The 25,193-nt window shown below is 44.3% G+C and overlaps 1 protein-coding gene across 5 annotated transcripts in view; it reads right to left on the reverse strand.

The window, feature by feature from the left end:
- LOC133114258 (signal transducer and activator of transcription 5B-like) overlaps positions 1-25,193 on the reverse strand; it is a 61,726-nt gene that overhangs the window by 2,811 nt on the left and 33,722 nt on the right. For 4 of the 5 annotated variants that reach the window (XM_061223485.1, XM_061223486.1, XM_061223487.1 and 1 more), the window contains 17 exons: positions 18,844-18,984; positions 17,421-17,577; positions 16,586-16,675; positions 14,781-14,955; positions 14,150-14,280; positions 12,740-12,891; positions 12,094-12,249; positions 10,537-10,716; positions 10,333-10,420; positions 9,350-9,472; positions 7,584-7,676; positions 6,584-6,790; positions 5,456-5,550; positions 4,816-4,958; positions 3,567-3,722; positions 2,882-2,933; positions 1,979-2,086 (listed from right to left, as the gene is read on the reverse strand). In XM_061223485.1, coding sequence (XP_061079469.1) covers positions 1,979-2,086; positions 2,882-2,933; positions 3,567-3,722; positions 4,816-4,958; positions 5,456-5,550; positions 6,584-6,790; positions 7,584-7,676; positions 9,350-9,472; positions 10,333-10,420; positions 10,537-10,716; positions 12,094-12,249; positions 12,740-12,891; positions 14,150-14,280; positions 14,781-14,955; positions 16,586-16,675; positions 17,421-17,577; positions 18,844-18,971 — 2,234 coding nt within the window. In that variant the 5' untranslated portion in view covers positions 18,972-18,984. The remainder of the gene's footprint in view (positions 1-1,978; positions 2,087-2,881; positions 2,934-3,566; positions 3,723-4,815; positions 4,959-5,455; positions 5,551-6,583; positions 6,791-7,583; positions 7,677-9,349; positions 9,473-10,332; positions 10,421-10,536; positions 10,717-12,093; positions 12,250-12,739; positions 12,892-14,149; positions 14,281-14,780; positions 14,956-16,585; positions 16,676-17,420; positions 17,578-18,843; positions 18,985-25,193) is intronic. The other variant, XM_061223488.1, reaches the window with a different exon arrangement.

The raw sequence follows: 25,193 nt of genomic DNA on the forward strand, positions 1-25,193 counted from the left end.
AGCCAGAGGCCAAAAAACACAAGAGCAGACGGCAGTGCTTTATTCCCCTGTCCTCCGCGAATCGGGTGAAAGCACTAAAGGCTAGTTGAGGCCAACTAAAACAAGAGGATTTCCCTTCTTGGTGAAAACAGTAACTCAGAATTTAGACGCTGCTTCAGTGGTTACGTTTGATGTGAAGCCAATTTCTGGCCTTTTGCTCAAGTAATCCACCAGTGTGATGGCAAACAGCAGTCATGTTAGCCTTTCTTGAACGGACTGACTATATCTATGGCCACCTTTCCCCGTCAGTGAAACCCAGAACCTAGACAATCTAGAGGGTAGAAAATCCAAGGTGAGAGACTTTCGAAATAAATGGAGTAGGTTAACCCCAATATAGCTCAGGTTTTTACCCAGATATAGTCCTGCTACATCCAAGTTGACTAAAAAACATTAAACTAAATGCAGTAAGGTTTTCCACCTAGACGGCGCCTCACTGACTTTTTTCATGAAAATGTTGACTGGGTTTGAAATAGACCCTCAGGCAGGTCCATCCGCAGAAATGGAGCAAGACAGGCCTGGGCAGGTTTATCATAGAGCTGGCAGGGAACGGTAGATTGAATATCATAACACAACTATTATATATCAACACAACTCTTGTTTAATCAACACAACTCAATCAAGGTTTGTTCCTATTTTTGGCTTGGTGACGTTCATGTGCATAAATAGATAAGACGTGCAGCAACAATTAACCTCTCATTACGTGCGCAATTACAACAACAAGTTTGTGTCAAATTTGAAAGTAATAGGCAAGTAATGGTAAAGTATTCGGCAACCCTGCTGAAAAACAGCTCAAGCTAGGTTTTGAAACAGCTGGTAACTGGTTGACCAGTTTACACCAGTTCCATACTCAACATGGTTTGACGCTATGTTTTGAAACAGTTGGTGGGTGGTCATTTCAAGCTGGTCATAGCTGGATTATACACCAGGGAAGATCAGAAGTATTTCTTCCATTCTTAATACACTGATTTTGAACGGCTCAGGACAAGACTCACACACAGTAGGCCTCTGACAAGGCAGCAGTTATTGCAGAAATGGTAAAGAATAGGCAGTCCAGGCAAAGGTTTGGAATCCAAGCAAACGGTAACAACACAGGTAATCCAGAGATTAGTCGCAGTCACAGTCAGAAGGTCGAAAACAAACAGGCAGTCCAAACAGGCAAAGTAACAAAAACCAAAAGCACTAACCAATAAACCAAAAGGAGTCCAAAAACAGCGGGTCAAATCAGAACAGAAGGGTAAAACTCAGGAGATCAGACAGAAATAAACGCTGGAGAGTATGACTGAAGCACATGACAATCAAACACATAGCGAAAAAAACAGAGGGGTTTAAAAGCACAGATAACAAGAGGGAAATACCATCAGGTGTGAAAAAGAATCAGGAAGTGAAACAGAGGTGAAACTAATAAATTTTAAAGTAAATCATAAAGTTAATGAACTGACAGACTACGGTGAGCACAGAAGGTAACACGAAACGAAAACAGTAAGAACTTAAACAAAAACAGATAACAGAAAACTCAGAACCTGACAATGAAGAAAGTAGCTATGCGTTTACCTGCCAATTGATTATACCCATTATTGGCAAACATATTAATCAAGGAAAATGACATAAAACAGGTCAAAACCAATAATTTGCCTCCTAAATTTTGAGCCCAGGAGCTGATGTTATGTTATGTTAAAGTCCTTTTCCGTTTAGCAAAGGTAATTGCTGGCTCTCCCACTGATGGAAGAAAAGGAATATAAATAGGTCCCTAAACTGACAGGCGCCAAATTTGTCATGTCTTTAGTAATTAATACTAATAATTATTAATAAAGAACACTAGGGTAGACGTGGACCTTTTTGTCAGCCTTACATCAAGCTCTGACCTCAAAAGAAGATCAAAAACATCAGCCTCCATGTCAGTATAACTACCTGCAACAGAACTTAACATAGATGTACTCACATATTGGAATAAATCCCGTAGCCCTGAGGGTGACCGACGGCTGGAGACGCTGTTTGATCCATGAAGGCGGGGTTTCCCCCAGACGGGTCGGGACTGGCAGTGGTGAACCTGGGGTATGAAGAAGCGATCACCCAAAGGTGAGAAGTGGTAATGAACACACAGAATCATGCACACGCACACGCACACAGATGCACACACACATTCCACAGACCGAACTGACCACCCTGATAACGTGTTAACTGCACTCATGCGGAGAGAGAACGGTTTGGCTCCAGGGTCAGTTACTGGTAATCCGAGTTGAAAGGGAAGGCTAATGGATAATTTGCATTCGTCTCCACCTCACACCTTATCAAATTACAGTCCCGAGTAGGGAGCCGAGCGGAACTAATTCCCTCGACTGTGGGAATGGCCTGAGCTTCCACGCACATACTGAGAGGCCATTTCAGCTACACAACCAAAGGGACTAATGATGCCACCAACTGGGGAATGGAATTAACTGGAAGTAAGTAAGATCTGAAGGCAGGGCAAATGACTTGAAATCAATACCCGCTTTCCCCAACCCCCGAGTATGAGAGGCAAGAATAAGAAACACTTCTCTGCAACAGTGCTTATCACTAGTATGACTGAGTGAATGGTGTGTGTGCCCTGTGATGGACTGGCGACCTGTCCAGGGTGTATTCCTGCCTTTCGCCCAATGTATGCTGGGATATGCTCCAGCACCCCCCCCGTGACCCTGACTAGGAATAAGCAGCTTAGATAATGGAAGGATAGATGAAAATAAGTTCATTAATTAATTCACTTTATGCTTTCATTTGCAAAATGCCGCATGGGTTGGGTCTGGTGTTGAGTGAACTGTGTAAAGCACAGGGTAAAGAGCAAAGGTGGAGGAGAGGTTAAACTTACTCAGGCACGACCTGCTTTATCTCTGGCTTGACGTAGCCGTCCACTGCTTTTGCTGGGGATAGGGGGTGGAGAGGGTCTGATGAGTGCCATTCAAAACGCATCCATAGCAACACAACTGTCTGGTTACACCAAGACACAGTTTGCATTGCAAAACATTGCTGTTTGTAGTATGCAAATATCCAATAGCTGTAACAGGTGTCTATTTTAGGGGGCCGATGCGTATGCAGGTTTTTGTTTCTACTAAATACTCTTACTCTTAACTGTATACACCAACACTGGTTCACTCGTAGATTAGATTGAAAATGTTTCCTATCAGGCCACATGTCATAAGCGAAGCCGTCATCCCTGCCCTTATGAAGAAATGAAGCCAAAATGTCAGATGGTATAAATGTTAAGGCTAATTCAGTGGTTAAGGCCAGAAGTTGGAATGAAAACCAGAAAGAGATCTCTAAAGCAGGGTATTAACAAAACACAAAACGTTTTATAGTGTTCAGTGTGCAGTTTTATTTTTTATGTTTTTGCATATGTCATGTGAGGCTAGCTTTTAAGAAGGAGGTGGGGGTCATGGGTCCTAAAACTTCGGGAACTCCTGGAATACACCATCAATTATCTCCACGATAAAAGCTACAAGTTCCCTGTCGTAAAAAAAAGCGAAAAAGGTATAAATTCAGAAAGAGCAGCGTACAGAGGGGTGGGGTGTAGTATTTGGAGAAGACAATGTCCTTGGCCCGATCAGGGTAGAGGAAGAGCAGGTGGTTTAGGTCGCTGATCCGGTCTGACAGGGAACGGATGGTGAAGTCTTTGGTAGTGAAGGGCATTAGGTTCCACACCATTCTCTCTCCTGGGTCCACAGAAACAGAGAAACAAGGCTCCTTTTTTTGATGGTTCCTTTTTTTAATCAAGTCAACTTTATCAAATCAAGTCAACCTTATTATCTCACAATGGGTAAATTCACAATTCCCCTCCCTCCTGTTCACCCGATTTGATATGCCCCATCCCATGATGCTTTTAATCCAAAAATACTTAGAGGAAGTGCACTTAACATGGCTATAAAATCACTGCTAGAGACAGAGATTCATTTGTAAAGCTACAATCAAATCAGTGCCATCGTAGTATCAGTGCTCTCTGATGAAGCAGCTGCTATCGCTCTGGGAAGCACAGACGAGCATGTCAGACCTGGGTAAAATACAAAATTGTTTTGGACTCAAATGCTTTTCTATACTTTATTGAGCATGTCTGATCTATTGGAATCTATGAAATACCCTCAAAAAGTGCAAAGTCATCTTCTAGTCTTCTTGGTCGGCTCATTTGCACCAGGCAAGATCAATCAAGCACAGAACATTATTTCAATCCAAAATGATGCATTTGACCCAGGTCTGGAGCACGTGCCCTAAACACTAAACACAACAGTCCAGCTTGCAGACAGTTTACGCGCAGCTTCAACAAACAGGCACCTGATTGGCTAATGCAGATGCTTGTCCCGACATTGCTCCAATAGCATCATTCAGCACAGCTGTGAAGATAGCTATCACAAAACGGTCTCTCTTTCTCTTTCTCCTTCACTCACTCATATGTACAATTTAAACACTGAAAAACCAAAATAAAGTCTCTGGTTTTCACCTTTTTGTGGTGAAACAGGGTCCCAAAGTTGACTATTTTTTCAATTTGTGTTGTTAAATCACTTTGAATCACACAAAAGCCACAAAATCGATTCAATACAATGTTTTCAGGCATAACACGCACTGCAAAGAGTCTTCTCTGCCTTTGTTTTGCAGGTACTACGACGGCACTGATTTGACTGTAGCTTTACTAATGAATCTCTCTGGCAGTGGTTTTACTCACCTCCTGCGAGTGTTTTTGGATTAAAAGCATCCGCCTAATGGCCGGGGTGTAGCTGGTACACTGTAGCGGGAGCGCTGCGGCTCGCTCTTCACCTGTTTTGCCGGGGTTCTCCGCCACCCAGGCGATGGTGATGCCCCCGATCTCAGAGTCGCTGAAGCGCAGCAGGAACGTCCCATTGGGTTTGGACATCAGCATCTCCTGCGCCTGCTGCTTATTCACAAAGCCCAGAATCGCGCTGCCTCACCCAACACACACACACACACACGCACATACACACACACACACACACGTACACACACACACATGCACACGCACACACACACACAAACATGTACACACACAGACAAGCACATGCACGAGTACATGCATACACACACATAGACGACGCAAAAACATAAGAGACTGGTAACCACGCGTGACACACATACATCTCAGCACAGTTAAACCACACTGCCTAGCCTGTCACTAAGGCAGAATGACTTCCTTGCCTGTTTCCATGGGAAGACCCTATCCCCTTAGAGATGTGCACAGACTGCAAAGAACAACACACACATTTACATGCTAAAATGCCCACTATACCTGACCCCTGGAATCTCATAATACCACCCCTCACAGAAAGAGTGGGCTTAAACCACTGCACTGAGATGTGTTCATCTCTCCTCCTCCCCAGGCTCATTATCCCACAAACTATGGAGGAGATCTCAAGGGTCACAGGTAAATTCCACTATTTACCCATCATTCCAGTGTGGTTTCAGATGCTTTTTTGTCAGTTCCATGACTCCGTCGAACCACTGCCAAAAGGTGAAGCTCCGCCCAGGCAGGCTTTCCTGCGGGAGTGGACACGTTTAAGGGTCGGGTTTAGGAGTTTGAATACGAACAACCCACTTCTGAAATTTCAAAACAGCATTTTTCCACCTCCATGTAAAACAAAGTGCCAAATTCAACATTGGACAGAACAGCACTCGGAAAAAGCACAGGCCCATTATTGCGGATGGAATGATAACAGGAAATAAGGCAGTCTCCGCAGATGAGGAAAAAGATCTTTTCAGTTCTATGTAGGTGCGTGTTTGTTTTCCAATGTATTTGCCAGTCCATTCAAAACTAAAACTTTTTTAAAAGATGGCAACAAATACTATGGCGGCAGGGCTCAGTGTGAGGGAAGGAAGTAGGCACACACACCTGGGCGGCTTTACGAATCAGCCCAGGAGTTAAAAGTGTCCTTCTTTCCACAGTAGGTGGCTAAGACCGGGAAACTGCCAGAGAGCAGAGAGCCAAGCCAAGACGGCAAACATTCAAAAAGCCAGCCAGCTGAAAAGCTGCACGCGAGTCAGGTTATTTCCTTTAAATTTATTATTTTAGTTTATTATTTTTAGTCTGGATCCTGTGAGGGTGAAGGCTGAAGACCTTTTTCACATCCGGAATTTTCATATCACCCTGGGTCCAGCTCTTCTGACAAGACCACAACTTAACGTTCACATTTTAGGCATTTTGCAGATGCGTGTATCCATAGTTACTTACACAGATTACATTTTTACATTGTGTCTATTTATACAGCCAGATATTTACTCAAGCAGTTGCTCAAAGATACAACAAAAGTGCTCAAGCCTGAAACTGAAGCACATAGTTCTGTAACCGCTATGCAACACTGTTGTCCCATGTAGGAAACCAAGTACATATTTATAGATATATTTAGGACCGTAAATATTTAGAGAGTTGCCCTGTATGCGTAACTGGTAAAGGGAACGTCCACTGAATGGTTTCCATCTTTTGGACAGCATCTACTTATAGGTATACCAATAAACACAGGACATTTTTGGACAACTAATGGAAGGTCCCCTCTCCATGGTAGGTGGACCTTACCCTGTTGAACTGTGACCAGGAAATGGCAAGGTTCCGGTAGTCTTCAGGATTGATGCTGGAGCTGGAGAAGGCCTTCTGGGCCAGGAAGACCAGGTTCCCCTCAGAGAGCCCCATGTTGCTCTGGACCTCAGCCTTGTACTTCATATTTAGGGCCTCGCACAGCTGGGGCCACATCACCTTGTCCGGCACGAGGAAAGGCACACGACCCTAAGGGAGGACAGGGTGGAGCAGACCTGGGTGAAATATCCATTTCAAGTATTATGGTAGAACATCAAAGAAACAGTACAAAATCTGCACAGTTGCAGGCTGACCACCCAGCTAACACAAAACATGTAGTAGCAACGTTATAACATTCCAGTAACATTACGCAAACATTTTATATTAGCTGGGCAGTCAATTAAACAGGCAGGCAAGTGGAATTAGAAATACTCTGGTGGTGTTGTCCATAAACCTGGTCTTCGAGAGCCACAATCTACTTTGTTTTGCTTTAGCTTTAAACGCATAATCCAGTTATGACCCAAAAATCCAGGTCAAGTGAGGTAACTGTGTATTCAATAATTTCATTGATTAAGCATCGACAACAACAAAAACCAGTGTTTCTCCAGGATCGAGGTTATGGACCCTGCTTCATGTACAAGGCTAATGGAGTTAACCAGATTAGTCATTTTGGAATAAACTCAACGATTTTCTATTTCATGTAGCAAATTCACAATTCAGCCAGACAATTTAGGGGTGTCCAAACCAGCTAAACCTCAGGTTTAAACTGAAGTTAGCCAGATTTGTTCATGATACAGACTAAGCACTAAGCGGACGTTAAATTCACAAGATATTTTTGATGATATGCATTAAAATTATCCTGGATTGTTTAAGCAACATACATAAAACAGGGCTCAGGACCAGGGTTAGTCTATAGATAAAGGGTCTGTTCTCCTTGTAATTTATTTTTATTGTCTGGTGAACAAGGCTGATATTGAACACTGCAAAAATGTATAAAACTTACCGCCTCAGCAAATGCGTTATCCCAAAGCACCGTCGCCGTGGCGTTGTTGTCTTGACTACCGTGAACAATCACCACCACAGGAAGTGATAAGGTCTGAGTCAAAAGAGAGTTAGAGAGAGGAAGTCAGAACACCACAGTGGACAACTGACACACTCTGAAACTGCTAAACTGCTTCACACAACGCGTCTCATCCAAGCCTCAGAATCACACAGACCTTAAAGAACACACTAGGCTCTCCTTTCCATGTTCATCATTGAACACCACTTTGGTACTGTATGATTGCATATTACACCATAATTATTTAGCTGAGGCTTTTATCCAGCCTAAGCAGAGGGCAATCCCGCCAGGAGCCATGTGAGGTTAGGGGCCTTGCTCAAGGGCCCAACAGCTGTGCAAATCAAGGCACACTGGGGCTCGAACCACCAACCTTCGAGGTCCCAGTCAAGTACCTTAGCCACTACGCTACAGGTCACCTCATGGATGTTGCTCCACTTTCACCAACAGCCTCACGTTGCTCGTCTTTGATATTCATTGCAGTTACTCATTTGTAAACACATAAACGATAACAGACCACACTGCAGAAGTGGAGTCATTTGCCCATAACGCAAAAGATAATTAATTTACGGGAGACGAGAATGTTCTATAATGTTGTCATGACTACTGAGCCGACGATGGGACCAAAGTTACAGTTTACGTCTCATCGATGGGCACGACTATGCTTGTGATGATGACGAACGGCCTGTCAAAAACAAAAGTCGTTGTGACCGACAATCAACTGTGAGAATGGCCAGTGGCAGTGGTACATCGCCAAACTGTAAACTACCATTTATGTCTGCTGCTGAAATCCCATTAGCTCCCCAAACTAAAGAGTATGGTGTAAAGCTATGTGAGTCTACTGGTCTGAGACAATGTTGCCCTGGTTGGGAAAAAAAACAAAGAGATTTCATTGAGGTTCATAAAGTTGCAGCATATGGAGAAGTAATCTTCAAGGGCCATAACTCCTGGGAATTGGCAGAAAGGAATGTCACTAGGCACCTAGACTAATTTCCCCACTGACTGACTGATGGATGTATGCGCAATTATCAAATCCTGTTTTCAATGTGGTGTGTTTCCATGCAAATGCATTTTGAAAGTGGTTTGGAATGTATATGGAAGTACTCCATATCAAGGAAGCATTTCTGCTCACAATCACACACTTCAATGACTGCAAACTGTACTATCTGAGAGTTCCACCTATACACAGCAAAGCTGATCATGAAATTACACCATGTGAACTGTTGTTAGCTTCATGTATTAGCTCATTAAATAATTTTTTTTTTAAAAATATATATTTCCCTTGTTCAGCTCTGTGTTACACAGTGGAGGACACCATGGACTGGTGTCACTGGTGTTACTAAAGCATTGCCTTGAAATTTGCGATGTGGGTATCACATTGCCCCCACCAATAAAGTGGACCTGAGAGAACGTACTCAGGACATGTCAGTTCAACATACTCACAAGGCTTGCTGAATGCAACTCCATACACTCTCCCTGGTTTTCATTGCACATGGGTCATGATACAGCAGGCCTTTAAACGTGTGCCAGAGAACAGCAACAAAATGTCTACATAGCAATGCAGCCTAAAGTTTCACTGGAGTGATTCTCCACTCCAATCCTAAAGGGTGTGTGGTTCCAATGGTTTAATACCACATAGTTATGACTGCATTCTGTCTGCTAGCTCCAAACATCTCCAGCCTCTCAGTCATTATAATGCGTTTTGTTTTCACCTTGACTTGAAATACGAGCTCGTTGCCGCCCACGCTGAACTGTGACTCGAACAGGATGGTGAATTTCTCCTCCGTGACCGATTCAGCCCCTCGCCTGTCAGAGCGCTTGATCCGCTTTAGAGACTGCCAAAGGGAGGAATCAGAGAACCCACTGATTCAGAGACTATACCAAAGACCAGACAAACGATCATTCCAAATAATATTACAGCATTGCAATATAAATTCTCCACTTTTAATGACCAGGCACAACAAGGTATATCCAAGAAGTAAGATTGATTTTTGGCAGAAAGAGTCCAGTATTGTAATACCAGTGGTAATAATTGTGCAGCAAGCAATATCTTGATAGATTTATTTCAATATATTTTTTCTATATAATTCATTTCCAAGAGCGCTGCCATTACAGAGACTATTTGATGGAGGGAAATTGATAGAAACGATGAGACAAACGTATTCCAGTTTATGCTTTCCTTTCTTTATTCGCTAGATTATGAGGGTTTCCAGATGAAAGAAAGGAATTTATTTCACTACTGGTAAACTAGGAATGTTCTCACTGGATTCATATGGTCCAGTGCAGACATTTATTGCAGATCATTATTTGAAATATTTCAACCAAATCAATTTTCACCAATAATGAAAACATAAATATGTTTACTTGAAAGAATTCTCAGGCATCTACTAAATGGAAGTATCTACAGAGTTAAAAGTATTTCCAATAATTGCTTAGATCCTAGGCAGTCCTGCAACTAGGATGCAAGTAGACATATCGGCTCCAGAATATATTGCAATGACCTCCAAAAATACAAACAGTGACACAGCTGGAGGACAAAAGCCTTTAATAACTTTAAGTACTGTTATAATCTCATGTGACCTTTAGTCTGAACTACATTTTTGAAAATCTACGCAGTTCAATCGTACATATAGACTTATTGAATGACTTGCGTAGCGTGACTAGACTTGCTGAAAGTGAGCTCTCGCTTCCTCACCATGTTCCTGAAGTGGGCGCTGAGCGTGCCTGTGGTTTGGTGGTACTCCATCACGCAGTTGTTATTGAGGATCTCCCCACTACTGTCGCTGAAAGAGAGTAAAGTAGTAGTAGAGAAGTAGTCTTCTCCTCCCACTGTCACCTATGCTACGAGGTTAAACAAACAAATATATACAGGAACGAGGAGGGGGTGACCCAGACTTACTTTCTTGTGTTCTCGTTCTTCAGCAGGGCCTTGGCCTGCTGTTCGCTGACGATGGTGGCCTTGACCTGAGGCGGATTCATGTGCACGGTGAGCTTCCCCCCCACCAGCAGACGGACGGTGGCCGCAAACTTTGTCTGAGTCTTCAGGACCTGCGGGGGCTGCTTCTCAATGATAAAGGTGCTGTGGGAAATGCAGGAGATACAACCTGAGGCAGTCAAAATAACCAACGGCCAATGGGAGAGCAGGAGACGCAACCTGAGCCAGTCAAAATAACCAACGGCCAAAGGGAGAGCAGGTGACACAACCTGAGCCAGTCAAAATAGCCAACGGCCAATGGGAGAGCAGGAGACACAACCTGAGGCAGTCAAAATAGCCAACGGCCAATGGGAGAGCAGGTGACACAGCCTGAGCCAGTCAAAATAACCAACGGCCAATGGGGGAGCAGGTGACACAACCTGAGCCAGTCAAAATAACCAGACCAATTGAAGTGCTTGAGCCAGACTTTGGCCGGTTATATAGCATCAGAGTTGCAGGACTGTCAGTTCAGAAAATTGAAAAGTTTCCTGAATTGTCAGAAATGAATGGCCATCACAAAATCTAACAAGACTGGAGAGGCACAAGAAAGAACTGAATAAAAGATAAAAAATACATTTGAAATATCGCACTCAGAAAATCAACTGATCAATCTGTGAATCTAGCTGAAACGATACAAAAGTTTTTAGAACGTTTTGAACAACAATTTTATTTTTTCAGGCTAACCCTATAGTATAGTAAGGAGAAGGTATCTGGGGTAATGACTCATTTGATTCTAAATTGAATCAATGACACATATCAGCACAGGGGGGGTTATTTAAGGAAATTGAGTCAACAACCGGAACCAGGAGAAACTAAAACAAGCCGTTGCTCGCTTAACAACCTAATGTGTACAGAACAACTATGACTTTGCTGATTTTTTGGGGACATGCAGTGAACCTGCAGTTCCGTATAAATTCACTTGAATTTAAATTAAAAAAATGGCTGCCTGTAATAACTTTTTTCTAAAGTAGAAACTATTTGCTTGTTTCAAGGTACTTTTTGCTTGAAAATTTGAATTTGAAAAGTTTTGAGCTTTAAGTTATTGTTTGCTTGACAAGTTAAATCTTCTCACCCCATTGGCAAATCTTTAAATGAGTCAAACTTTCTGACCTTGATGACATTTTTTTACCTCCGGGTACTCCGGTTTCCTCCCACAGTCCAAAGACACGCAGGTTAGGCTGATCGGAGACTCTAAATTGCCTGTAGGTATGAGTGTGAGTGAATGGTGTGTGTGCCCTGCAATGGACTGGCGACCTGTCCAGGGTGTATTCCTGCCTTTCGCCCAATGTATGCTGGGATAGGCTCCAGCCCCCCTGCAACCCTGCTCAGGATAAGTGGGTTAGGATAATGAATGAAAATAAGATTTTAAGACTAAGACTGACTTATTTTAGGGTTTTTTTGCAGTGTAATTGCAGTGGGGCTGCTGCAGGCCTCGGTGCTGATGAGGCCTCGGGCACCGGAGGGAGACTAACACGTGCTCACCTGGTGACCAGAGTGGAGATGATGTCAGTGACGGTGCTGTTCAGCTCGGTCAGCATCTCCTCGATGGGCCCCGGGATGGGCAGCTGCTGCCGGAGGTGCTCCGCCCGGCGAATCTGCTGCCGGTTCTGCCAGATCATCTCCGCCAGCTTCTCACACCTGAGCAGAGCCACGCCGTTTAGATATCCAACACCTTTCATTTCACCAAACAAGACTGTTACTAATAACTGCAAGATGGCATTCGGTAGAGTGCATACCTCCGCCAAGGCTATGTAATTGCCAAGATATGTCAGCTATTCACCAAAAGTTAATTATTCCAGCATTACCAACTTGTTTCACATGCCTGTTAAAATTCTAGCCACTGTTAAGCATTTTAGCTGATAAACACACTACCATTTGGTTTATTGGCTGGAAATTATCTCTGCAGCACCCCGACTTTGCTTGATTGGGCCAATAAGCCAATCAGCACTATACTTATTCAGTGGTCAGGAATGAGCTTGAAGCCAGATGCCAAGACACAGAATCCTGGTTTGGAGACTGTGTGTGCTCCATGAAGGGGCACAGATGCGAGATCACCCCACAAAGAGGTCTCCCAACAACGGCTGGAGGTCCAGCCCGCCTCTTGGGTGACCGTGTGGTGACTACTCACCAGGACTGCAGGACGTCCAGACCCCCCTCAGGAGGACCCCCATTGCCTGCCAGCTGCTGCCTTCTCTTCCACTGAATGAGCTCATCATCCAGGATGGCCGTCTGCTGCTTCCGCAGGAGCGCCAGGGTGTTCTGGTGCTTCTCAGCCAGGTCCTGAGCAGGCACATGATAAATGGTAAATGGTAAATGGTTGGCATTTATATAGCGCCTTTATCCAAAGCGCTGTACAATTGATGCTTCTCATTCACCGACAGCGATTGGCTGCCATACAAGGCGCCGACCAGCTCGTCAGGAGCATTTGGGGGTTAGGTGTCTTGCTCAGGGACACTTCGACACAGCCCGGGCGGGGGATTGAACCGCAACCCTCCGACTGCCAGACAACTGCTCTTACTGCCTGAGCCATGCCGCCCCGTCATGCACACACACACACACACACACAAAAACACACACACACACACACACACACACACGCATACACACATACACACACACACACACACACACATACACATGTACACACACACATACACACATACGTACACACACACGCACACACACACACATACACACACAGGCACACACACACACACACATATACACACACACATACACACACACAGACATGCACAAACACACACGTACACACACGTACACACACGCACCCACACACACACACACACACACACGTACACATGTTTGTAAACGTGCATAAAAAACAACATAAAATGTGTCACTGTCCAAACACCGCAAAAATGAATGGGTTGCTATGGCCGCTTGTCCATAACTGTCACGTGATTAAGAACGATCCATTGGCTTCACGGGTGAACTAGCCTACCAGTCTGTATTTCTGTAGTGTGTTGGCTTCACGGGTGAACTAGCCTACCAGCCTGTATTTCTGTAGTGTGTTGGCTTCACGGGTGAACTAGCCTACCAGCCTGTATTTCTTCAGTGTGTTGGCTTCACGGGTGAACTAGCCTACCAGCCTGTATTTCTGTAGTATGTTGGCTTCACGGGTGAACTAGCCTACCAGCCTGTATTTCTGTAGTGTGTTGGCTTCGCGCGTGAACTAGCCTACCAGCCTGTATTTCTGTAGTGTGTTGGCTTCGCGCGTGAACTAGCCTACCAGCCTGTATTTCTGTAGTGTGTTGGCTTCACGGGTGAACTAGCCTACCAGCCTGTATTTCTGTAGTGTGTTGGCTTCACGGGTGAACTAGCCTACCAGCCTGTATTTCTGTAGTGTGTTGGCTTCACGGGTGAACTAGCCTACCAGCCTGTATTTCTGTAGTGTGTTGGCTTCACGGGTGAACTAGCCTGCCAGCCTGTATTTCTGTAGTGTGTTGGCTTCACAGGTGAACTAGCCTACCAGCCTGTATTTCTGTAGTGTGTTGGCTTCACGGGTGAACTAGCCTACCAGCCTGTATTTCTGTAGTGTGTTGGCTTCGCGCGTGAGCCAGGCCTCCACAGTGGCCCTCTTGCTCTGCAGGGTGGGTTCCCTCAGGAGGCGGTCAGCAGGGGGCAGTGTGGCCAGGCTGGTCAGTTGAGCTGAAAAGAGGGGAAAGGGGAAGAAGAGGAGGATAAACATTTAAAGACAAGTTGAAGTTAGAGCAGTACTAGCTTCCGCGATATGACGTATACACAGAGAGAAACAGATCTTTCAAGGGTATTTCTGAAGGGCGGTGAGTCGATTTTACTGACATCAAAAGATGAAGGGGATGTCAAACGAGGATGCACAGCCCTGTTTGAAAAGGACATTGATTGGAGGGGAATGGAAAATTGAACAACATTTAAAACTTGTTTTCCAGAAAGTGGATTGAAAAAAGTATTGCAAATTTATACTTTTTTGGAAGATATAACTTATCCCACCTGCGCAGACCATATGCACAGACTCATCATTTACTGTATGCGCAGACTGTATGCACAGGCTCACCCTGTATGCGGAGACTCTATGCGCAGACTCACCCTGTATGCGCAGACTCTATGCGCAGACTCACCCTGTATGCGCAGACTCACCCTGTATGCACAGACTGAATGTGCAGACTCACCCTGTATGCGCAGACTCTCCTGGTACTGTATGATGAAGTACTCCTGGTTGTGCTGCAGCTTGCGCAGGTCGTTCTCCGTGTCCTGCGTCAGTGCTCGCAGTTCCTCAAACGCCTGGCTGATCTGCTGGTACTTCTGAGACATGCTGACCATCATCCCGCCCATCGGAGAGCTTGACTGCCAAGAGGAAGAGTCAGTATTTTGGTCACAGAACAGAACACTTTATTGGACACATCATTGGACATTTCATTGGACACATTGGTTCGTGAAAAAAGTACAGTTTGGACACGTAATGCTTAAAAATACTATCACAGCAACCATAAACAATCTTCACAGTAGTCCTCATCACTCCCGGCATAGGATCAAAGTGTCACCCCAAAAGCTGCTTTCACATGATCAGTGTCAAACTCTATGGTCAACGCCAGTACGGTGTTAACTACACATCAGAAGAATCGAGTGCCGCCAGTTGTTGAAACTTGTCGTCATCCATCCAGGAAGCTGTTAATTCATTAAACTGTAATAAGTCACAACAATACATGATAGTACTAGGTTGTCTGTGTTTATAAAAGGCTAAATTGTATACTCGCTTGGTGAAAACAATAATATGCCAAAACGTTAAGAAACTAATCGGGCTAACTTAGTTAGCCATGTAGCCTACGTGAAACGGCGTTGTCTGTGTTGCTAGGTGGCGTATGCCTGCTTCGTACGAAGCTGTTTGCTATGTGACTGGACACGATAGGAAAGGTAATCTTCGAACAAGGTCTAAGTTTGAAAAATTTGAACTCTGATGGCGCTGAACTTGGCTTTATTTTGAGCTGTGCAGTACACTAGGCTTAGCATTGCTGCCAAGTCAGGCTTCAACACTCCCTCCATAAAAATGTAATGGCTTTACGCTGTGTCGAGAGGTTTGACGTTGATTATGTGTAGCAGGTCTCAGGTCATAAGCATTAGCCCATTTTTTCAGGTGCAATAATTGGCCAATCACACAGAACACAGAATAAGCAGATAGAAAATTTCACCCCAGAAGAAGATGAATCAGTACTAACATACACTCAGTGAGCACTTTATTTGGTATTTATTAGACTTATTTAAGTAGATGCTGCTGTAGCCTATCCACTTAAGAGGTTTGACGCGTTGTGTGTAAGCCAGTGTTTGTGAGTTTGTGTATGTTTTTGCGTTGAAAGAGTATGTGTGTGGAGACACACTATTGAATCTACAGTGTACTCCCAAAACAAGGGGGTATGTGCGTGTGTGTGTATGTGGGTGTGTGTGAGGTTGTGAGCTGTTTGAGGGTGTTTGTGTGAGAGTGTGAGGGTGTGTGTGTGTTTGAGGATGTTTGTGTGTATGTGAGTGTGTGTGTGTGTGTGTGAGGGTGTGGGTGTGTGTGTGTGTGTGTGTGTGTGCGGGTGTGGGTGTGTGTGTGTGTGTGTGAGAGTGTGAGGGTGTGTGTGTGCTTGAGGGTGTTTGTGTGTATGTGGGTGTGGGTATGTGTGTGTTGTGTGTATGTGTGTGTGAGTGTGACTGTATGTGTGTGTGTGTGTGTGTGTGTGTGTGTGTGTGTGAGGGTGTGGGTGTGTGTGTGTATGTGTGTGAGTGTGTGTGGATGTGTGTGTGTGTGTGAGGGTGTGGGTGTGTGTGTGTGTGTGTGTGCGTATGTGTGTGTGAGTGTGTGTGGATGTATGTGTGTGTGTGTGTATGTGTGTGTGTGTGTGTGTGTGTGAGGGTGTGTGTGTGTGTGTGTGTGTATGTATGTGTGTGTGTGTGTGTGAGTGAGTGTGAGTGTGTGAGTGTGATCTGCAGTACTCACGCTGTTGGCCTCCTGCAGCAGCCTCTGCTCCATGTACAGGATGTGTCTGATGCACCTCACCAGCTCCAGCGGGCAGCGGTCATAGGTGCTCTGAGCAGAGAAGAGAGGACCGCAGGTGACCATGGTCAAACAGACAGGACCGCAGGTGACCACGGTCAAACAGACAGGACTGAAAAGAAGGAAGCTTGCACACTGATATGCTCCTTACGCACATTTATTGTAGACAACTTTATTGTAGACTTGTCTAGTCTAGCTTTAGTGAGAGAGCGGTCAGGGGCGGTACGTGGCGGGAAAGCACAAACCACGGCCTGGGACACAAGCTTTCTCTTTCTCTTTCAGCAGCTTGTTCTATATGCGTTTTAAATGGTACAAACGTTAAATCCATGAGGGGAACAGAACCTGGCATGGAGGGACTTGGAGATCTGGAGGGGACCAGGAAGCCAGGACCAGACCTGGGTCTAATACCTAATTGTTTTGTAATCAAATACATTTCCACGCTGCACTGGGCGCGTCTGATGTATGGGAACCTATGAAATACCAGGTTATGAAAAAGGGCAAACCCCACCTTACATTACATTACAGTCCTTTAGCTGACGCTTTCATACAAAGCGGCTTACAGTTGACTAGACTAACCTTCTAGTTCTCTTGGTTGGCTCAGTTGCACCAGGCAAGATCAATAGAGCACGGAAATGTATTTGAATCCAAAGCAACTGCGTATTTGATCCAGGTCTGGCCTGGACTGTTTTTCCATTTCTGACCATGAGCTGACTGGGGGAGAGAAGGAGGGCACGCTTGAGAAGCTATGTGTTTACGTCCGTGTCTGTGCAGCATCCACCTTGAGCTGGTCGGCGTAGTGACCCAGCTTAATCTTCAGCAGGAACCCGTCCTCGCCCATCTGATGGTCGGCCTTCTTCTGCAGCTGCTGGACCAGGCCATCCAGCATCCTCTTGGCCTTGAACTCGTCCTGCGCGTTCTCCAGGTCCACGGAGTCCCTGAGCACACAGACACTCAGGGGTACGTCCGCCCAGGACACAGCAAGCGCAATGGCTGCAAACGCTGTGTTAGCTACATTAATGCTTCACTCTATTCATATTTATACCTTTATACCTGCTGATCCAAGATTTATACGTGCTGATTCAAGATTTATACCTGCTGATTCAAGATTTATACGTGCTGATTCAAGATTTATACGTGCTGATTCAAGATTTATACGTGCTGATCCAAGATTTATACGTGCTGATTCAAGATTTATACGTGCTGATTCAAGATTTATACATGCTGATTCAAGGAATTATCATGATAATCATCTGCTGAGCCACAGACAACATTAGATAGAATGGACCTCATTATTTATTTGAACAAATTCCAATCATAATTCAATGAACTGGACCATTTAGAAGGAATTATTTTTATTAAAGTAGTCGTAATTGCAGATGTATGAATATCCATCTCCACACAATGAAATAGCCCACATAATCATAAAGTACATTGGTGTATATTCAACATCATCTTTGCAATTCTCGAAATACTAGCATTGCATGACTCATGTTTTAATTTGATGAATACATTTTTGCCTCTGTTAACCCAAAGAGGACTTGATCAGAACACAGTAAGATTGCTTATATTCAGGGGTTATTATTGCTTCGACAGGACAGTGAGAGGAGTAAATGTTGTTAGGACAGAGCAGTGAGAGGAACTAGTGTTGCTAAGACAGAGCAGTGGGAGGAGTTAGTGTTGCTAGGACAGAGCAGTGGGAGGAGTTGGTGTTGCTAGGACAGAGCAGTGGGAGGAGTTAGTGTTGCTAGGACAGAGTAGTGGGAGGAGTTAGTGTTGCTAGGACAGAGCAGTGGGAGGAGTTAGTCTTGCAGGACAGAGCAGTGGGAGGAGTTAGTCTTGCTAAGACAGAACAGTGGGAGGAGTTAGTCATGCTAGGACAGAGCAGTGGGAGGAGTTAGTGTTGCTAGGACAGAGTAGTGGGAGGAGTTATTGTTGCTAGGACAGAGCAGTGGGAGGAGTTGGTGTTGCTAGGACAGAGCAGTGGGAGGGGTTAGTCTTGCTAAGACAGAGCAGTGGGAGGAGTCAGTCATGCTAGGACAGAGCAGTGGGAGGAGTTAGTCATGCTAGAACAGAGCAGTGGGAGGAGTTAGTCATGCTAAGACAGAGCAGTGGGAGGAGTTAGTCATGCTAGGACAGAGCAGTGGGAGGAGTTAGTCATGCTAGGACAGAGCAGTGGGAGGGGATAGGGCAGTGTTACTCACCACGGTTGGCTCTCGATCCACTGGGACAGGTAATGGCGAACCTCGATGGGGAAATGCTGGCCGTAAAGAGACTGCATTTGGTGCAGAGCGTCTCCCTGCAGCTGCTGAGCCTGGATCCACACGGCCATCTTACACACCCTGCTGTGAGAGAGAGGAATAACTGTGTATATTCAAATAATGAAAAGCACACATCTCTCTGTAAAGTATTTATTACAGTTTATTAGTAGCACCCACGTAGTGAAATTAATAATACACTATTCTGGGACTTCGAAACAAGTTTTCAGCAAGTAGGATGGGTTTGCTTGAGGAAAACTTACAACAGTTGAAATGTATTTTCTCTATTTGGTTTTATGTGTATATGCATCTGGGTAATATTTCCCTGTTGCACCCATTTGAGTGTGTCATCTCCTTAGACTGGGTGCTACAGGAATTCTGGTATAAACATAATAATAAGAACAGCTTGCAAAGGATGATGTTGAAAAAAAAGATCCGATCACAGCAAGTTTGATTTTTGGTTTATTTGGCTACAAAATAAGAGCAGCATATTTAAAAAATAAGGTAACAGTCATGTAAGCAAGCAATTGCAAGGATTCAAAATGTTTTAAATTGGTGTGACATAGAAAGCTCTGAAAACCCTGTATTATCCTGCTGAACTGTCCCATTGATGCCGTGAGGCTGTCTGCCCCCCCACTGAAAGGGAGCTGGGGGAGTAGCCACAGGCGCACTCCGGGGCTGCCCTTCGCACCCTCACATGCATAATACGCCCCCTCGCTCCACTGGGCCTGCTCTGACAGGCCGGGGGTGCAGTCTCCACCCCCTCTCCCATCAGAAAAGTGTCACTCATCTCTCCCGGCTAATGCATGCTTAAGCAGCCTTTCTCCAAACGGGTCCTGGTTTCACGTCCCAATTTCTCACATGCAGGGAGGACCCCTACAACCCCAGGAGCCACTGCTGCAGTTTGGGCACAGAGCAAGAGCCAATGGATGAAAAAAAAAAAAAACTGCTCAAGCTAGGTTTTGAAACAGCTAGTAGCTGGTTGACCAGTTCAGGCCAGCTCCCAGCTTGCCATGGTTTGACCAGCTCAAGCTATGTTTTGAAACAGCTGGTAGCTGGTCATGCTGGCATAGCTCGATTTTACAGCAGGGAGCAGATCAGCAAAGGCAATTTTAGAATTAATGCTATGTACTGCATTATACAGTAGATTTACAGTACATAAGACATGCATTTAAAAAAAATGTTTCTGATATTTCCCATTTGGATGGATCTAGCGATCCTGAGAATGACACACCACTCCATGTGAGCCAGCAAAACTCAGCTTTGGAAGGACTGGGAATCGAACCCCGGTCCTCGGTGGTCCGTTACTTTAGTCAAGCGCTACCGTGGCTGAAGACGAGCAAACACAAAAGCTGTCCATTACATTACAGGCATTTGGCAGACACTCTTATCCAGAGCACCATACAGTTGAATAGACTAATCAGGAGACCTCCAGCCTACCTACAATTCCAGGTCACATCTGCTAACACAGAATGTTCTCGCAATGTTTTTTTGATGTTATAACATTGACAGAGAGAGCAAAAAAGGCAAAATTGGGTTTTATGCTGTTAAAAGAAAATTACACCACCTCATGATGGCCAATTTCTTATATGTTATATGGAGTGGGCTACTTAGCCAAGATTATGTGATTATATTAATTTGGCAAAAACCCTGATAAAAGCCTGTGTGCTGAATTAAAAATGCACCTCAGGTCCACTCACAGCAGAGCTATGTGATGAAGGACTTTCAAACCCAGTCCCTCTGGTCATGCACAAGCCATCCTTCGCCACCACACACCTGCCCTGGCACAGAGAATCGTGAAAGCTAACATGATCTGCGTCAAGAGTACACCCCTCATCTGGAAGGCGAGCAGAGGAGTGCAGCTCAGGGCCACAAACCTGCCTCATTTTGACATAACCAGCGTTTTCTATCCAACAACATCAATTTATTGTCTAAAAATGAATGTGGCGACTCAAACTCGTGATTTGAAAGTGAATTTTGTCATTCAGAGAAGCAAGAGGAGGTGTGTCAAATACATCACACCTCCATAAACCCATTTTTTTTATTTTATTTTCAAAATCTCTTTATATATTACTTTCAACCTGCACAGACATTACACAAACCTGACTACAGTTCACTCTGAATACATATACACACTATGCAACCCCACTACAGCTCTGTTGAAACGTAATCTGCATTAGACTATGTGCCCTTATTTACATAGATGCAGTGAAAATATTGATTTAGTCTCCTCTCTGCTTTCCCCAGAGCCTATACCAGGGAGGACTGTGTTCCATGTAGGAAGAGAGGAGATAGTTGACTAAATCAGCCCACCAGGCAAATCCAGTTCCCTGGTAAACCTATCCATTTTCCACTCCCTACTGACCCCCTTCTCATCTCTGATAAGTCTGCTTTCTTCTCCCATGCAAACTCAGGCAACTGTATATAAATGTTTACTGAATAGAAGAACAAAAGTTATTGCTGTCAAATGTACAAACAGACATATTAACTTTTACTTTTGATACATGAGTGCATTTAAAAGCAAGGAATTTTGTACTTAAACTCAAGCAGAAAATGACAGACGAGGCTACTTCGACTTACTCCAGTGCAGGATTTCTGTTCTTTGTCCACCACTGCCCCCCACTGCCCTCTCCCCCTCCTTAACATCCCACTTACTGTCACGTTTCATGTTTGTCACGTCATGTTTCATGTTTAGTTACTGTCTTAGTTACGTTATTGTCATGTCACGTATTATGTTAGTCTAGTCTCGCCATGCTTTATTTCTTGTTACATTTAATTTTCATGTCATGTTATGTTTCATGTTTAGTTCTTGTTATGATTTATTTCTTAGTCTTGCCTTGCCACGTTATATCATTTATTCATGTCACAGTTTGCAAAACTTACATCACAATTTATGTCGTTTCATGTTATGTTGTTCTGTTCATTGTTTAGCATACACTTTTTTGTGTCTTTCTGCAAACCTTGCATTCATGCTTTCTCTCTCTCCCTTTCTGTCACTCACGCTTCCCTAATTGTTTCAATTTCCCCTGTCTTCATACTAATCTACTAATGCTAGATCAGGTAATACTAACATTCTAACCATGTGTTCATGTTTACCTTACGTTTCTTGTGCATGTCATTTACTAATTTAGTAACGCTAGGGCAGGATAGGTTTATTACTAACGATTACTAATTATCTTGTTAACTTGTCAATCCTCCACATCTGATTTCCATTCTCATGCTGCTCTCAAGCTAATTGTCTACACCTGTCTACACCTGCATATAAGCTCAGTTTCATGTCAAATCTTTGCGAAATTGTTGCCTCCTGTTTGTCAATGCACGCTTTAGCGGTTTTGGCAAGCCATTGTCTACCCGTTACGGTCGAAGCCCGTTTAGTGACCAAAGATTATTGACTTCTGTTTTGTTGACCATTGCCTGCCTGTACCACGACTTTGCCTGCTGTCTTGGTGCTTTTGCCCTGCGGAGCAGACTTCGGTCTTGACTCTTGCGCCGTCATCGACCCTGAGCCTGCCTACCGTCCGCCTGTACTTCTGCCCCACTGACAGCTTTCCTGGTTACGGTTTTGGCTGGATTTTAAGTGTATGAACATCGCTCACTGGGCATTCCCTGAATAAAGCCCTGACGCAACTTCATTTCACCCCTTTTGTCTGAGTCATGCATTTTGGGTCCAACCCCCCACGCACCCGTCTCACTTCCCCAAATACTATCTGTGCTCTTTACCCAAGCCCCTCATCCCCCTTTCTCAGGACCACTTCTGAGGACATCTTTCCTTCCATCTTCTCTTATCAATGGCTCACTTCAGTCCAGTACGTCTCCTCTGCTCTCTGAAGGGCATGACCTTCTCAGATGTACTCCTCTCCTTTCAAACGGTTTCCTGGCCACCCGACTTCCCCCTCCTGCCTACCTGCACTTCCAGGTCACATCTACTAACACAGAATGTTCTTGCAATGTTTTTTCTAAAACTCGATCACGTAGCCTGCAGAAAACTGTCTCTCCATCTCCTACAGAATAACCTACTTGATCCAACCAGCCAGATCTGAAACCTGGTCACTCCACTGCAACAAACTCTCGCAGAGGGTCTTTGAATGGTTCCACCCCTTACCCTCATTCGTCCGCTGTGTTCAAAATCACCAGCCACTGGACCATTCCCTCATCCAATGTGGAGATTGGCATCACAGGTTACAACCTTGTGTTGTTTGCCTCATATTTTGAGGTAGGTTAAATTCCCTGGGCAGGAGGCTCTGCTGTTGTACCCCTTGAGCAAGGTGTACAAGAGCTGAACTGTCAGTAAATATTCAGCTGCATATATGGATTGTGTGTAAATATAAACCCTGTACTCAATCTAGAGTCCAGCATCTACGATAATGTGTGTGTGTGTGTGTGTGTGTGTGTGAGTGTGAGTGTGTGTGTGTGTGTGTGAGTGTGTGTGAGTGTAAGTGTGTGTGTGAGTGTGAGTGTGTGTGTGTGTGTATGTGTGTGCGTGTGAGTGTGTGTGTGTGTGAGAGTGTGAGTGTGAGTGAGTGTGAGTGTGAGTGTGTGTGTGTGTGTGTGAATCAGTTTTGCCAAACTGTACACATCCTTTCACAGGCAGGCAGACAGGAAGTCAGCTGATCAGAAGGGAACCAAACAGGAACAGCAACACGCATTCAGCTCGAGCCTCTTCCTGCTCTCAGAGCTCAGCAGCTGCACACACACACCCCCCCCCCACAGTTTCCCGTAAAAGGTGTAAAGTGACAGTAACTGTTAGCAACTGGCATCCAGGGTTTGTCTGCAGTGTGAATGCCCTGGGTAACCACAGCGAACAGGAAGTTCTGGCAGGCTGGGATTAGCTACCATTAGACATTGCCTGAAGATCTTATGACAAACATAGCTCTGTCTGAAGATCCTACAATCAAACACAGCTCTGTCTGAAGATCCTACAATCAAACATCGCTCTTCCCGAAAGGGCCTACAATCAAACATAGTTCTGTCTGAAGATCCAACAATCAAACATAGCTCTGTCTGAAGATCCTACAATCAAACTTTGCTCTTCCCAAAGGGCCTACAATCAAACATCAATCTGCTCTCTAAGGGGATACTATCAAACATCAATCTGCCCAGATCATCAACACAAGTCCAAAAAATTCAAACAGTGCAAACGGCATGTGCAAATGTTTGAGCACCCTGTTCATCAGAAGTCAGTAACAGTTCATTGGTTTTGGTACTGTGGGTTGATTTCGACATATGTTTTGGATCATAGCCCTGTTGCATTACCCAACCAGCCCCATTACTCAATCAGCTTCAATTTATTCACTGTGCTACTGGCTGTCACACAACCCCAAAGCATTATGGATCCACTCCCATGCTTAATGGCATGCAACGTGTTTTTTTTTCTTTAAATGCTTCCACTGTTTTTCTCCAAATGTATCTTTGATGGTTGTGGACAAAAAGTTTTGTTTCATCAGACCACAGCACTTTGTTCTAGACAGTCTCCAGCTTGTCTAAGTGTTGTGCTGTATACTTCAGATGTTGGCTTTTGTACAAAATCAAGAGAGGTTAGAAGCGTCGTATTTAACAATCAAGTCAATGTTTTATTGATCAACAGGAAACTTCTGCATGTGCCATAAATTATAATTCAGCAACTACAAATTTACCCAAAATTTTTCATACTGAGGGGCTACCATCAAACATAATCTTTTAGGGACTATCATCAAAGCATATTATTATTCTTGCACAGAATCTTCTGGAGAAGAACAACAAAGACCTGGCCAATCACAGAATAGGAGATATTTTAAGTATATATTCACATAAAATATTCCTAAAAACACCACATTGCTCTTAAATGGGTAGTTCACTTCCTAGAGTATGATATTATTTCAATGTTTGTGTATGTTTCTTTATTAGCCCAAACAGATACTTACAGAAGTCTCTGATGAACTGCTGGCTTTACAATGGCTAGTATCGGAGCATTTGTGGCAAATGTGTACACTTCAAGTTACTCCAAAGCAGATCGTACAGCAATTTCTTCCAGAGAACAGTGCTTATTTATTAATGTCCCTTTTTAAATTGTGCAGGGACATCTGTCCTTCAGTGTAGCAATGCCAAATTAATAACATTGCCAGCAACGCCCTACAGTGCCACCCACCATCAATTTCATCAGAACCCCTGACATCAACTCTGAATCTGACTAAGATCTTAGCATCCCATATAAGGCACAGGGGAATGTTGGCTACCCTGCCTAAAATTCATACCAAAACTATAAAGGAATGTCCCGTGCCGCCAGGCTCCAGTTCTCCACCATTTTTACATTACATTAC

Source organism: Conger conger, chromosome 16 (genome assembly GCF_963514075.1).
Source record: "Conger conger chromosome 16, fConCon1.1, whole genome shotgun sequence".
Lineage (NCBI taxonomy): Eukaryota > Metazoa > Chordata > Actinopteri > Anguilliformes > Congridae > Conger > Conger conger.